Source organism: Panthera pardus, unplaced genomic scaffold (assembly GCF_024362965.1).
Source record: "Panthera pardus isolate Hobbes unplaced genomic scaffold, ASM2436296v1 HiC_scaffold_17, whole genome shotgun sequence".
Classification (NCBI taxonomy): domain Eukaryota; kingdom Metazoa; phylum Chordata; class Mammalia; order Carnivora; family Felidae; genus Panthera; species Panthera pardus.
In genome coordinates this window covers 32,119,367-32,135,541 of record NW_026526732.1, presented here as the reverse complement: position 1 = coordinate 32,135,541, position 16,175 = coordinate 32,119,367, and the positions used below count along the sequence as shown (strand labels likewise).

At 38.8% G+C, this 16,175-nt stretch overlaps 1 protein-coding gene across 4 annotated transcripts in view; it reads right to left on the bottom strand.

The window, feature by feature from the left end:
- The window catches only part of LOC109249916 (pantetheinase), an 83,773-nt gene that overhangs the window by 47,439 nt on the left and 20,159 nt on the right, over positions 1–16,175 (bottom strand). For all 4 annotated transcript variants that reach the window (XM_019420552.2, XM_019420550.2, XM_019420554.2 and 1 more), the window contains exons 2-4: positions 15,949–16,092; positions 6,785–7,034; positions 5,336–5,466 (exon numbers count right to left, since the gene is read on the bottom strand). In XM_019420552.2, coding sequence (XP_019276097.2) covers positions 5,336–5,466; positions 6,785–6,997 — 344 coding nt within the window. In that variant the 5' untranslated portion in view covers positions 6,998–7,034; positions 15,949–16,092. The remainder of the gene's footprint in view (positions 1–5,335; positions 5,467–6,784; positions 7,035–15,948; positions 16,093–16,175) is intronic.

Below are 16,175 nucleotides of genomic sequence, written 5' to 3'. Positions count from 1 at the left end.
GGTGGATCAGTGTGGCATGCATGTGCATGTGCACTTGCATGTGTGTGGGAAAGGTGGAAATGGCTTCACCCAGCTCCCTAATCTCTAAAACAGGAACTCTGTGCTCTTACCGACTTACAATCAAGCACCACTCCTTTGTCTGAGGCCTCTGTCCACTCCCCACCTCTACCTTGTCTGTGTCCAAGCTGTCCACCTGCCAGGTGACATCTCTTTCCAGAGTTTTATCTCAGATGGGGTTGTGTTTCAAAATCCCACACTTCAGAGACCCCCGTGGGTTGGACCCATCTGACTCTCTGGGGAAGGGTCTCGCTGAGCAATGGCCAGGTGTTGGCTTGCCCCAGAAAACATTTGTGCAATCGTTCAATAGCACAGATTCAGAGATTATGGCAAATTACAACACACAGCCAGTGCCAGATTTCACTGCCCTCTGGAGTCTTTGTCCCAATACCAGCAAACGTGGCCACTCTCCAGCGTCTGCTGGGACCTTTGCCTATGGGGAGAATGTATGGCCTTTACCAAATGCTTTCCAAGCAAGGGAACTGCTTCCCCTGTGTGGGACATGGACCCCTCAGACCCCACTGCCTGCTCCTGGGAATTCACACTACTTCCTCACCAGAGTACCACCAGGCATTGAGCTCAGAAACTTCACACTCTGCACTCCAGTGTTTATAGAATCCTGGTGGTAATCCTCTCCTTTCTTCCCATCAACGGTTTTGGGGAACAGATTTCTTGATCAGGCCCCTGCAAGTATTTTCACTCTTTCCCTCTCTTTCTCTCCAGCTATTTTTGGGGGAGTACTTTTCTTGCACAATCTGATGTGCTGCACTCTCCCCCTTTCTCTTTGTCCTCTCTCTGCAAAAACAGCTCCCTAGCCTCTGTGGCTTTTCTCTCCCCCTGTTCACCTTTCCATGCCATGTACCTGCTGAGTTTTGTGGCTCAAGTTATGCAGATTGTTGTGTTAATCCTCAGATCAGTTTCTTCGGTGTTCAAAATGGTTTGGAGCTGATCTACCTGTGTTTCAGAAGTGAAACAAGCTCAGGGTCTCGATGCTGCTCCTGTGATTTGATTTTCTTTCTTTCTTTCTTTTTTTTAAGTTTATTTATTTTTGAGACAGAGAGAGACAGAGCGTGAACGGGGGAGGGTCAGAGAGAGATGGAGACACAGAATCCAAAGCAGGCTCCAGGCTCTGAGCTGTCAGCACAGAGCCCGACGTGGGGCTCGAACTCACGGACTGTGAGATCATGACCTGAGCCAAAGTCGGATGCTTAACCGACTGAGCCACCCAGGTGCCCCTCCTGTGATTTGATTTTCATCAGAGGTGCTTGGCCAGATTATTATTTCCCTTTGTATTTCAGAGACTTGTTACAAGATGCAGAGCTTCTACTTGTTTCAAGGATGAGAACCTAGTTATGGCCAACAGGACCTGTCCTTTTATGGGCCTGCCTGGTCTTCACTGAGCTTTTTCTCTCAGGAAGTTTCTGCCCCTGGCAATACCAATTTCAAGGAGATTATCCCCCATGTTTTCTTCTAGGATTTTTATTGTTTAGGTCTTATATTTAAGTCTTTAACCCCTTTTGAGTTAATTTTTGTGAATGGTGTAAGATAAAGGTTCAATTTTACTCTTTTGCATGTGAATATACAGTTTTCCCAACACCATTTATTGAACAGACTGTCCTCTCCCCATTGAGTATTCCTGGCTCTTTAGTCAAATGTTCATTGACCATATACACATGGTTTATTTCTGGGCTCTCGAGTCTGTTCAACTGGTCTATGTGTTTCTTTTTCTTGCCTAATTGCTCTGGCTAAGACTTCCAGTACTAATTAAATAGAGTACTGATACTGTCTTTTCTTGATCTTAGAGAGAAAATCTTCAAATTTCATCACTGAATATGATGTTAGCTGTGGGCTTGCTATTTATGGCCTTCATTATGTTGAGGTATGTTCCTTTTATACCCATTTTGTTGAAAGTTTCTAAAATGAAAGGATGTTGAATTTCGTCAAATGATTTTTCTGTATCTATTGAAATGATATGATTTTTATATTTCATTCTATTAATGTGGTGTATCATATGCTTCGATTACATGCGTTGAAACATTCTTGCATCCCAGGGACAAATTCCACTTAACCATGGTCTATGATCCTTTTAATATGCTGTTGAATTTGGTTTGCTAGTATTTTGGTAAGAATTTTTACATCTATATTCATCAGAGATATTGGGCTGTAGTTTTATTTTATTGTGGTATCCTTACCTAACTCTGGCATTAAGGTAATGTTGGCCTCATAAAATAAGTTTGGGACTATTCTCTCCTCTTAAATTTTTTGGATGAGTTTGAGATGAACTGGAATTAATTATTCTTTAAAAGTTTGATAGAATTTATCTGTGAACCATCTGGTTCTGGGCTTTCCTTTGTTGAGAGTTTTTTGATTACTGATCCAATATCCTTACTCATTATCGGTGTGTTCAGATTTTCTATTTCTTCATGATTTGGTCTTGGTAGGTTGCCTGTTTCTAGAAATCTATGAATTTCTTCTAAGTTGTCCAATTTGTCGGCATATAATTGTTCAGAGTAGTGTCTTATGATCTGTAGTACTTCTGTGATATCATGTAAACATAATGTCTCCTCTTTCATTTCTAAAAATATGGCATGCTTCAGGAATTTGCATGTTATCCTTGTGCAAGGGCCACAAGGTTTTGTGTTTTGCTAGATAAAAAAGAGTTCTGGAGGTGGATGAGAGTGATGGTCGAACAACAACATAAACAGACTTAATACTACTGACTGCACATTTAAAAAGGGTTAAGATGGTAAATTTTATGTTATGTGTATTTTACCCCAGTAAAGAATATTAGAAAAAAGTAACCTTTTGTAGGCTAAGAAAAGGGAAATCTTGTTCAGGGAACTAGTCAATCTGGCTGGTGCAGAGGCATCCTTAAGGAAGAAAAGGGAAGAGGAAATTTAAAAAGATGCATTTGGGGGTCATAAAAGATAGAGCTCAGCACAAGAAGCTAAAAAGCTTATTTTAAATTTAATAGATAGAAAAGTACCATTAAAGGTTTTAAAGACAGAAGTAACATGATCTCAATTATTTTTCATATAATAGGGCATTAGGGTATAGAATGTACTAGAATGGTGAGAGACTAAATGTAGGGAATTGTTGGGAAACTGTTGGAATAGTTCAAGTTAAAAGCAACAAGGGTTGGGCTAGGGCGATGCCAGACAGTATGGAAAACTGGAAATATTGGAACATTTGTTAATGTTTGATTTCTTTATTCTTTATCATGTTACCAAGTTGTCCCAGTAAATCAACTAAAATACAATCTTCAGAAGTGAGACCTCAGAATATATAACATATAGCCATATGTACTCTACTGGCACAATCCTTAAATATTAAATGGTTAATACTAGGTTATTGAAGAATAGCTGAGAAGGGTAAAATTACTGTTGAATGAATGGGATATTGATGCCATCTGCTGGAGCTTTCTTTGAGTATCAAATCTATACCGTTAGATCTACAAATCGGTAAAATTAACATAAGCAATTATCTACAAAACATATCCTTGAAAAAGACCGATGAGGATGATAAACCACATGTAAAAATTATTATTTTAATGCATTTATATAAAGAACAACTATTTGATAGTTGTTCTCCCTGTTTTCTTCAATTAATTCCTGAACGACATAGATGTAAACACAACACATTGAACCACTTGAAACATATTTAGCCCAAGTCTTTTCAGATCTCCACAAATGGTAGAATAGTATATTGAGATAGAAGCCTGGTGTTTGGGATTTCTTAAACAGTCCCGATTACATATTTCCCTCCTGTCTATTAATCTTGAAAGTACATCAGATATTCTAATATATTTACATTTAAACCACATTTTTCAGACTGTTTACTCTATCCAGGAAAGGCTCCAAAATGCTTTGCTAGAAAATACACCCATATTACCTACTCACTCACTTCTTCCATGTCTCTGTTTAGATGTTACCACGGAGTCAACTGATGACCAAAAATTTAAGCCCCATGCTTTCCGCCATATTCACCGGTCCTGCTTTTGTTTTTCTCTGTAACATTTACCTTTGCTACATGGCATAGAGCAGTAGATAGATAACAGATAGCTAAATAGATATTATCTTTTTTTCATTGACTATCTCCCCACAGTAGAATATAAGCTCCAGGAAGACAGAGATTTTTAATCTATTTTGTCTACTCTACTGTCCAGAATAGTGAGTGCCTGAACATAATAAGTACACACACAAAAAAAATGTTGACTAAATGAGTGAAGGCAAGGAATGGAGATGTCATTAGTTGATGGAAAAAAAGAAGGGCAACCAGATTTCTTGAAATGAGATGTCTGGAAGGGTCTGGTGGGGATTTCCAGGAGACCCTTGGAAATGTGGTTCTGGGAAAAGGTCATTCAGAAGCAAGTGACGTCAATACCTAATGGAAGTGAACACAGAGTGTTGCCCTTTAACAACCGAAAATCTGGCATGAGAGGTGGTCAAATAAAAAATAATTATGATACAATGAAATATGAAGATAGTAAACGATTAAGATAAATAATACTGAACTGTGTCAAAATCAAGGTGTCTCCATACGCAGTTACAGTGGTTAGTTTGCATGGTTTTGAGAGCATTTCCAAAACGGGAGTTCCTAATGATGTTAGCAATAGCACGTTTGGAAAGAAGTGAGTTAACAGAGAAAATTCTCTTAAATCTATAAGGTATTGCTTTGCTTATGTTAAAAAAAAATAGTGCTGCTTTCATCATACATTGTATTTCTTTAGTTTACGCCAGACTTAAACCACTCACACAGTTCTAGGACACCAATAATTACCTTAAGCTCTCAGGATTTCATTCACATTAACCTCATTTAGCTATCTTATTGATGTAAAAGGGAAATTTTTAATCTTAAACTAACATATGACTCTATTTTGCCATTTTCTCACAGTTTTCAGATTACAGTGCCCGCATGGGGAAACAATTTTTTGTTCACTGGTAAGAAGTCAGAGACTAGAGTTTGATTCTGGTTCTCCCACTAACCAACTACCCCTGTAAACCATAAGCAAGTTACGCTATTGTCTTCCAGATTCATTCTCTCAATGAAAATATATTCACAATTTGGTGGTTTCTATGAGACCTTCCAACACTGATCTCTGTGATTTCACAATCCATATTTGCTTCCCTAATAAATGTACCCATAGGAGGTGAAAAATAATAAAATCATCTTGAGCTTCGAGTTGATAGTGAATCTTATGCACTGATCTTCTACAAAGTTCTCCCAGGTACAGTAAGTTCATGTTCATGATTGAATTGTCCACCATCTGTTTCTTTACCTGTTGGGATAATTACAAGGGATCCAGTTCACTCGAGGGTCTGGGATATCCTCCAAGTATGGATAGATAGTTTCTCTGTTAAAATTCCAGCCATAGATACCATCTTCTGGAGTCACAATAATATGTGCACCCTGTGAAAAATGTAGCTTAATTGAAATATTTCTCAATTGAGGAAACGATCCAAGAAGGGTTTATAAGAGGACCTGAGCAACTGAGTGGATGAGAAACAACCATCCAGGCTTTCTTTTTTTTCCCCCTTTCAATCCTAATCCTTTGTTTTCACTATTTTTAGAATTTATTTTCTTGGCCCAGCCATTTTTATTGTCTAATCCCACCGTCGCCATTTCTATACAACTTTTTCATTCTTCCATAAACATCAATAGCCTTACAAGTTTTCCACCCACTGCAGTTAACTGTAAACCCTGGTCTTCTCAAAATCACTTCCCTTTTCTGGACTTCAGTCAGATGTTGTGTCTGAGTGCCACCGGGTTGATTTATACTCAAAGTCTTGGTTTTACTTCCTCCTCCGTTCCAGCCTTCCCTGCTCCGTATCCTGCAAAAGTGACTCTGGCTTCTCAGAAGGAGGGCACTCAGACCCTGGTTCCCTGAAGTGTGCCAAGCCCAGAGGTACACCCCACGCTAACCAGGGCACCTTCAGACAGGGGAATCACCCTGAAAGCTACTGTAGCCTTTGAGAAAATGGCTGGACTAAGGGTGAAAAAGAACCTCAGAATTCTTGTAGCCTTTAAAATGTTCGCAAGTATGTATAAGAACGTGTGCTGATGAAGTGTGAGATGTGATGTGTACGTTATACGTGTGTATTCACGACTCATCACACTTTACATATCCCTCCTCTACACCTGATCTACAAATGCCTTATTTAAACCATACCCATTCAGACCACGCACTTAAACTTAACCCTTCATTGAACTCAAGGACTTACTATGCATCAACATATACTTTTATCCTGTAATTAGAATGAAGTAGGAAGCACATAATGCATATTAATTTGCAACTTACTAACTTTATTTTGGTGTTATGAACTAATCTGAAAACCTGCACCCACTTAAGAGCACAAAAGTATACCAAGGCTGCTAACACTCTAAAGCACAGCACCTGGTCCTGACCCATTTATCTTCCACCCTTTATGTGCAGCAAAAGGACGGGAGCAAAGTTGTGGAATTCACAGCAAGTTCCTCAAAGGCCTGCTGAGCCTTAATGATGAGGAAGCCTTTTTTTTCCTCACTTGGTCTCACTCAGGGAGGCATAATAGTGTCCTTGCTGTAATAATTTTGAGAAGGAGGTAGGACTCTGATTGTACAGCAAAAGTTGTTGGCTACCCTGACACTTACGTCATCCAAAAGTATAACTGAACTTTCCAGTGACCCTGTCTCCTAAGACCCCCAACTCTTCCTCTATATGGAATCTAGCACACTCAAGAGATGGTACCTGTTTTGCTGCTGAAGTGATCGCTCCCTCCAAAAGATCCAGATTTCGGTTCATTAACGCCAATGCCTCTTCACGGGACACTGGTATTAGGGTAGTATTAGGCAATATCACGGCGTGTTCATAAACAGCTGCAATGAAGGTATCCAGGGAGCTGACTTTTAAGATACAGGAAACTGAAATTGCCACATAAGCCAGCAACTGGGGAGTAATCATGCTGAAGTCCAATGACTGCTGATAAACAGAGCAAGTCCTGATATGTACAGAGAGAAAACACAATAAATCATGTGATTCCCAGGACTTAGTACCTTACAAGTAAATTAAAATCCACTATAAGCAAGGCGTGTGGTTTTACATCATAGAGATGCGAACAAATCTTACATAACAAAGGACTCTTATTGTAGGGATTTGTGAGGATCCGATGAGGAAAGGTATGTTTCAGTTTGCCAAGCTTGTCATAATAAAGGACCAGAAACTGGGGAGTTTAAGCAACAGAAGCTTATTTTCTCACAGCTCTGGAGGCAAGAGGTTTCAGAGGAAAACAGATCTGGCTCCTCTTGAGGGCTACAAGGGAAGGCAAGGCCTCTCTCTGTGTAGACGGCTATCTTCTCCCTGTGTCTACACATGATATTCTCCCTGTGTCTACTCATGGATTCCTCCTGTGCGCACGTCTGAATCAAAACTTCCCTTTTTGACGAGGACAGGAGCATTAGATTTAGTGCCCACCTTACTCCCTAATGACCTCATCTTAACTTATATCTGAAACAATCTTATTCCCAAATGAGGTCACATTCTAAGGTACAGGTGGTTGGAGCCAGAATTGGTATGATCACATTAACTGTCATTGACTAATTGCCAGATGCTCCGGCAAATAACCAAGGCAGGCAGTTTTCCTACTTTTTAGACAATGAGACAATAAACCTGTGAGAAACTGACAGGACAAAGAACGCTTCCGGAGCTTCAATTAGTAAGGGCTTCCAGAATCTGGGCTAGAGTTGTAAATTAAACAAAAAGTAACAAGGGCTGTTCATACAGTCTTTTTGGCTCTAAATTTCCTATCTTTGGTAATGAGGATCTCTCTACCTCCTGGTACAGAGAGGTTACCTTTCACAAGGGAGATGTATTTCTTGTTTTCTGGAGGTGAAGATGGGGGGTGCCAGAGCTGGTTTTGTTTTGTTTTGTTTTGTTCTGTTTTGTTTTGTTTTGCCTTGGTTGTTTCTTAAGTCACTTTTGTTTAAAATAATCAACATGGGGCGCCTGGGTGGCGCAGTCGGTTAAGCGTCCAATTCAGCTCAGGTCACGATCTCGCGGTCCGTGAGTTCGAGCCCCGCGTCAGGCTCTGGGCTGATGGCTCAGAGCCTGGAGCCTGCTTCCGATTCTGTGTCTCCTTCTCTCTCTGCCCCTCCCCCCTTCATGCTCTGTCTCTCTCTGTCTCAAAAATAAATAAAAACGTCAAAAAAAAAATTTTTTTTTAAATAAAAAATAAAAAAAAAATAAAATAAAATAATCAACATGCCGGGGAAAATGAGTGATGGGTGTTGAGAAGTGCACTTGTTCGGATAAGTGCTGGGTGTTGGATGTAAGCAATGAACTACGGGAATCTACCCCCAAAATCAAGAGCACACTTTACACACTGGATGTTAGCCAATTTGACGATAAATTATATTTTAAAAAAATAAATAAATAATAAAAATTGGAAAAAGATAGCAAAGAAAATAAAAATAAATAGATAAAATAATCAATATGCCAAAGTGGTCACGTTTTGGGGTGGCCTGTCCTTGGTCCCTATAGTTTCCTCCTCGGAAACTTCCCTGTAAGTTTCGCACATTCAAAGTTGAGCTGGCAGATTGTTTTATGTCACTAAACAGTATTTTAGTTGTAACAATGGGTTAGTGTAAATTAAATGAACTTTAGAAGGCTGTGCTGCTTGTGTATTTTCAGAGTGAAGCCGATGGTTCAAATAATCATATAGTAGATACGAGGCATTTTTATGGAAACAAATAAAAAAAAAACAATGGTTAAGATTAGATACATTATAAAACTGGTTTTGAGTTCTGAGAGTAGCCAGTTAAAAGGATTTCTAGTTAACTGAGCCACCCAGGCACCCCATGGATCTAGTCTAATTTATAATGAACTGTTTTAGAATCTAATATCTATAAAGATGTGTTACTGAAACATAATTTTCTTTTTATAAGCACCCTCATTTTACCAAAGGTAGTCAAATTAAGACTGATTTATTTATAAAATAAACGTAGTTTGAAAATATTGCCCTGATTCTTTATAAAAGTTCAGCAAGAATAGCATTTGATCATACAGACTCTTTTAAATCTGCTTTGCTGGAATTTTTTATAAAGAACCTCTAGACTCAACTTTTAACAGGCTCGGAAGGCTAGAAGCCAAGTCAAATCCTTGCCATCAGACTCTGCCTTTAATATTTATAGATTTAGGTTAATTCTTCTCTTCTTGAAGTCCTCAAAACATCCTGAGGTTCCTGCACCTGCCAAGAAGTGACCTTCTTTACCTGTAAGGTTGCTAGCAACCCCATAAGCAAGGTATTGGGCTGTTTTCCCAAGGAGCTTTATTGGCTCCCTGTCATTAATACTAGTTCCTTAAAGCTGTCTGGTAATATCTAAGTTTTTGCAGGTCTCCCTCAAATATAACATTCCAGTCAAAGCCTCAGTAGTACAGTCAATGTTTCCAATTATGTTCTGTTACAGGAACCGGTTCTTACTGAACTTATGCAAGTGGATACATTGCCATGAAAATATAAGAATATTCACTGAAAATTCTGAAGGGATCAGATAGAAGAAAAAGGTATATGTTTTAATTTGTTGAAAAGTTTTATTTTGTCAAATTGCTATAGGTCATAGTTAGCTTAAGAGAAAGTTAGTTAAATCTGGAAAAGCAAGACCTTAAAAGATCAGCAAAGTTTCAAACAAAAAAAGTCATAAAAAGTATAATCATCCTCAGTTCATTTAGTCTCAGGATATTAATTTGTGTTCTGCTTGAATCCAATTTCCCCACTAAACCAAGTTTAGTTTTAACGTCTTAGGGTTGTTAAAACAACCTGGTGGTGCCTGGGTGGCTCAGTCAATGAAATATCTGACTTCGGCTCAGGTTCTGATCTCATGGTCCATGAGTTTGAGCCCTGCATCGGGTTCTGGGCTGACAGCTCAGAGCCTGGAGCCTGCTTAGGATTCTGTGTCTCCCTCTATTTGCCCCTCCCCCAGTCTATCTCTCTCTCAAAAAGAAACAAACATTAAAAAAATTAAACAAAAAGCTTTAAAAACAATAAACCTATACTCAGAGTTCTTTCCATGAGTCTCACCGGAAATAAAACACATGTGCAGGAAACTGTTGTAAAAGCATCTGAGAAAAAGTATAACGGTCTGTAAATGATAAAGGACCTTAAAAATCCATGATTAAAGATGTGATTAGAAATCATTACAATGTAATTGGTAAGGAAATTTGGTTATTTTTCTGGTACATAACATTTTAAGATAATAACATACCAGGACATATCAGATTTCTAGGCGTTTCATACAATTTCCAGAGTACTGACTTTAGTAACATATATCTACACAAATACAAGACAGTTTAGTATTACTTATTTGATAATACCTCCTATGTAATTTAACATACCAAGAACGCCTAAGTAGTTTAATATCTCTCTTTTATGATGAGAAATAGAATCATCGAACTATTCCAGGGGCCCTCTGGAACATTTCAATTAGCTTGTAGTCAAAACACTATTTTACAGCTCAATTTTGGCGGGTGCCTGGCTGGTTCAGTTGGAAGAGTGTGTGACTCTTGATCTCAGGGTAGTGAGTTCAAGCCCCATGTTGGGTGTAGAGATAACTTAAAAATAAAGTCTTAAAAAAAATTTGATTTTGGGAAGGTCATCAAAAAATATCAAAAGTTTCAAACATTTAATTAAAGAATGATCATAGATCATTATAAAACTACTTATCAGTTTAAACAAAGTGACAATAAAAGATTTTTAAATTTTTTTTAATGTTTATTTATTCTTTGAGAGAGAAAGAGAGAGAGCATGAGAGGGGGAGGGGCAGAGAGAGAGGGAGACACAGAATCCAAAACAGGCTCCAGGCTATCAGCACAGAGCCCGACTTGGGGCTGAAACTCATGAACCGCAAGACCATGACCTGAGCCAAAGTCAAATGCCTAACCAACTGAGCCACCCAGGCACCCTCTGACAACAGAAAATTTTAAAGGCACATATAGAGGATTACGTAGTTATAAACAAATCTTAGCTCTTTTAATATTAAGAAGACTCGGTTCTTGAATGATCAAAGATTTGATTAAAACAAAACACAAAATCTTTTTCTAGGCAGATTACATTAGAGGTAAAGAAATTTTTTATTACAATTTCTAATAAAAAGCAAACAAATCACCTAAGAAAGCTTTTTTCTTTTAACAGAGGAAAAAACCAAATTCTAATTTTCTTTCCATGAGTGTACTTGTGATACGAAAACTTATTCTTAAATAAATGTATTCTAATCTTAGCCATTTACAATTTTTTTTAAGTTTATTTATTTGAGAGAGAGAGAGAAAGAGAGAGTAGGGGAGGCACAGAGAAAGAGGGAAAGAGAGAATCCCAAGCAGGCTCTACACTGTCAATGCCAAGCTGGATACCTGGTTTGATCTCACAGTTCGTGAGATCATGACCTCAGCCAAAATCAGGAGTCTGACACTTAACCAACTGAGCCACCCAAGTGCCCTAATTTTTAACAGCTTTAATCACATGCATTAATCACAACTTTTAACCCTTAGAAACTAATTTCTAGTGAAAACTAAGTGGTAAAAAATGTGAATTGTCTGTTTCTCCAGCATTTTTTAGATTGGCAATTTTCTGAATATATTTCATAGCTTCTAGAAACATGTGTTTCTTCATAGTGCAATCTTTTAATAAAGCACAAAACATGGTTGCTAACAGATCCAAATTTATTTTTAGTTTCTCTATAATAAGGAAATTATAAGTAGATAAACCTATGTTTAGTATTTAATGTTTATTATTTTATCTTATTTGGAAATGACCCAGATAGTCAATGAATTCAACTTAACTTATCACTTAGCAAAACGTCAAGGTTTCAACTTGCCAAAAAGATTTGGGAACGCTACTCAAAAAAATTTTTTTAATGTTTATTATTTATTTTTGAGAGAGAGACAGAGTGTGAGTAGGGAGGGGCAGAGAGAGGGAGACGCAGAATCCAAAGTAGGCTCCAGGCTCTGAGCTGTCAGCACAGAACCCAACATAGGGCTCAAACTCATGGACCATGAGATCATGACCCCAGCCAAAGTTGGTTGCTTAAGTGACAGAGCCACCCAGGTGTCCCTGGAGAAACTACTTTAAAAGTTTACCTAAAAACCTTTTAAAAGTTACATCTCTTCAATTTACTTGTTGTTAACAGTCATGCGTAGGTTACCAATAAAAACTACATGAGACACTAAAATCTTCCCAAGCTAATTATATTTTTAAAACATTTTACAACAGAGGTAGTATCCACTTATTTGACTTGAACTAAACTGAGGCAGAATAAAAGTTTTAGTTTTAACGGTGATAATTTTAAAACATGTCTATTTTAATTAAACCAACCACCTTAAATTACCTTTAACACTGAATATTTTCCCAGATCATATGAACTTGAAAATAAGCGCTTGCCTTTAAACCAACTAAATAGGGCTCTTTTACAAATTAATTTTAGTAATACCATCCAGATGTAGGGAAAAAATCTCACACTTACAACATATGTGTTGTTAAAAGGAAAACCACAGGCCTAAAATGGAATTACTTAGGTTAAGGCTCCAAGTCTGTAAGCCACGACTAAATACCTGAACTAACTGCAATTTCAATTCCCCAGGAATGCAACCTTTAACCAGTCAACATGGAATTTCCTGGTCAGCACAAGAAGTTTATTGATACCCCCGCGTCAGGCTCTGGGCTGATGGCTCGGAGCCTGGAGCCTGTTTCCGATTCTGTGTCTCCCTCTCTCTCTGCCCCTCCCCGGTTCATGCTCTGTCTCTCTCTGTCCCAAAAATAAATTAAAAAAAAAAAAAAAAAAAAAAAAAAAAAAACGTTGAAAAAAAAGAAGTTTATTGATAGACCTCTTCCATTTCCCTTAGGAGGGCAACCAAGCCTACAACAATGGATGCTTTGCTAGAAACTTTTTCCACTCCACCTCTGCTTTCAAAAACAGTTCCTTTTCTGTAGCACTCTGGAGTTCCTTTCTAATTGTTAGATGGGACGCTCCCAATTCATGAATTGATTAATAAAGCCGATTAGATCTTTAAAATTTACTCTGTTGGATTTTCGTTGATTTAACAGTATGGACATACATACAAACATACTTACAGGTGTAAACAAAGATCTTATCGTTTTTGTTTTGTGGAGAGAACATCATGGGTCTGATTTTGACATACCTTTTCTCTCTCTCTCTGTCTTCCTTCTGATGAGAAACTTTTTTTTTTAGAGTTTGTATTTCAAAGGATGGCTTTTCGGTAGAAAATTGATATCACAAAGACGTAGAGAAAGCATCCAAGTTTTCTCCAACGTGGACTTTTGGGGACATATTGTCCTCTTATCAGAGATGTTAGAGCCTGGGCACAAGAGCCATTTTAGTAGTTTGTATTTTTAAAAGACCTTTTCTCTTCTCTGCCTTTTTCCTTCAGTCTCAGGCAATTGTGGGCTGTGTTTACATTTCAAAGGTATGATAAAAATTTATAATTTTAAGGGACAGAGAAAGAATGCAAGTTTGTTTTGTTTTGTTTTGTTTTTTAAAGAAATGTGGGCTAATTGCTATTTAAAATTTATTTCTGTTCTTAGGACAATTTTGCTCCAATATCCTGATCTTTTATAATATCTATAAGCATTTTGAGAGGAATAGGAAAGATTGTGAGATTTGAGATTAGTAAAGATCGGTGGGTGTGACTTGCTTTTAGAGTTTTGTAGAGATTTATAAGATAAAGACACTTGTTTTTAATTCCCCCAAAGATTTGGATTGCACCCTGAATATCAAAGGATTGACCTGCCTCTTTTTTTTTTTTTTTTTTGAGAGATTGAGCGAGAGAGAGACAGCACAAATGAGTGAGGGGCAGAGAGAGAGAGAGAGAGAGGGAGAATCCCATGATGGGCAGAGAAAGAAGGAGAAGGGGGTGGGGGGAGAGAAAGAAGCAGGACTCAAACTCATGAACTGTGAGATCACACCCTGAGCTGAAGTTAGATGCTTAACCAACTGAGCCACCCAGATGCCCATCCTGCCTTTTTAGCTAAACATTATATATTTATACCAGGGAGATGATTAACGAAAATAGGAATCAAAACCTTTATGCCTGTGTAAACTCTATATAAAGCACTCTAATAAAAGCCTTTTTCCCCCCCTAAGTACAAAATTTAACCTTGAGCTTTTATTATATTAAGCCTTGAGAATCAGCCTTCCACTGATTAATTGAGGGAGGGCCTAGGAGAAATTTTGGTCTTCTGCTTCCTCTGTGAAGGGGGGCAGAGTTCCAGGGGGCCTTCTGTCATGCCTAATAACCATATATATAATCATGAGCTCAAAGAAACTTCCCTTAGCAACCAGTCAAGTTCTCTGTGAGTGAGGCTGTGACTAGCCATTAAGCCAATTCCTCTAAATTTGGTAGGATCTTTTCTTTGAAATATTAGTAGGTTTCATGCCCAGGGTGGAGCCCCATGCAGGGTTTGAACTCATGACCATGAGATCAAGACCTGAGCTGAGATCAAGAGTTGGATGCTTAGCCAACTTAATCCAAGCTGGTAGGGTCTTTTGAAAGTGGAGGAAAAGGGGCATTCTAACTTAAAAGATCTGCTGCTGTTCAAAGTACATGAATACTCTATGGTTGTTGGGGGCAGGGTCATTGCATAGAAATGCCTAAAGGTGGCAGAGCCTGATTAGAGCAAAGCAAGCCCTACTGCCTGTCTCAGGTGCTTCTGCTAAATTTACTTTTTGGCTTTCAGCATTTATGAGTAATTTGTATACTTTGAACTTGAGATTAAGCTGGAATGCTGTCTACAAATCTTGTACGGAGTGGAAAGTTTAATTTCTGTTCTTTGTCTTGTTAAGCGAGTCCCTAAGGCTAGCCTTATACTAATAAGACAATTCAGAGCTCTCTATAAAGATTTTTTTAAAATTTAGCTAATTTAAAAGATTCATCTTCTGGTCATTGATGAGTAAGATCTTACTATTAACAGTGACTCAAACCAGTAAGTCTTTTCATGGCTTAACCAAAGATACAAAAGGCATCCCTAGAGAGGGCATAGTTGATGAAGTTCCCATGATCCAAAAGTCTACTCTCAAGAATAGCCTAAGAAAGCAAAGGCCTTGGGGGACAGTAGGGAAGAGTGACGTGGTATATCCTGTGTCTCCAGCCTCCCACAAAAGGTGCAAAGCTTCCTGACCCACTAATTTGTGTCAGCAGGCAGGTGCTGCCAGAATGGGATTTTTCTAGCACTTAACAAGCAATGAAAGTTGAGAGGACAAAGGTCCTTATGGTCTAGACATAAGACATTTTCTTATGACAAATTCCCCTGAGAGCTGGCACAGCTGGAGAAAGAGAGGGCTCCTCGTCCGTGGGTGTCTCAGATCCCCACTGTATTCAACTGGCCACTGAAGTGCACCCCAGTAAATGCACCCTCCGAATGCCAGAGAGAATGTTCTCACTGATCACAAAGCCAAGCTCTTACCACATAGAACAACATGAAAGGAAAACCCTCATCCGGTTATGACACAGGGGATTCACAGCAAAGTACGTCCGAACTGACACTGTCTGATGAGAAACCGTGAACTCATCACTCAGTGGGATCAGCTTGCACAGCAGGCTGGTAGGGTCTATGCTTGAGTTCTTCTCTACAATAATCCCTTTTAAGGAAAAATAACACAAAAGACACAGACCAAGGGGGAAAAAAAAAGACCACCTCTGGGAGGAAAGGGATCACTAACCAAACAGTACTCTACCAAATTTTTACCGAGAGTCACTAAGCCAAAGAAACTAGTTCCAGAAATATTTTCTCTTACTAATCCAATCTGAGAGAGAGAAAGAGAGAGAGACAGAGAGAGAGAGAAACGCTGTCATCACTCTCACTCCACCAGACCTCACAGATTCCAGGAGGCTGGCATGGTAAGAAATCTTACCTTCTGCCGGCTGTACGTCAGATCTCCCAAGACCTCAAAGCTGCAGAATCTTCGGAGCAAATATCCAGCGGAAGTTGATCCAGCTGGCCACGCCAACCATAGGGGAGGAACAACTTCCTCTGCTTTCAAAGATTTCCAGCTGGTCTAAGAATTAAATGAACATGAGACAGATTAACGGGGAGGGGTGGAGGGGGGGGAGCCAAAGCTTTAATACGTGCACACAGAGT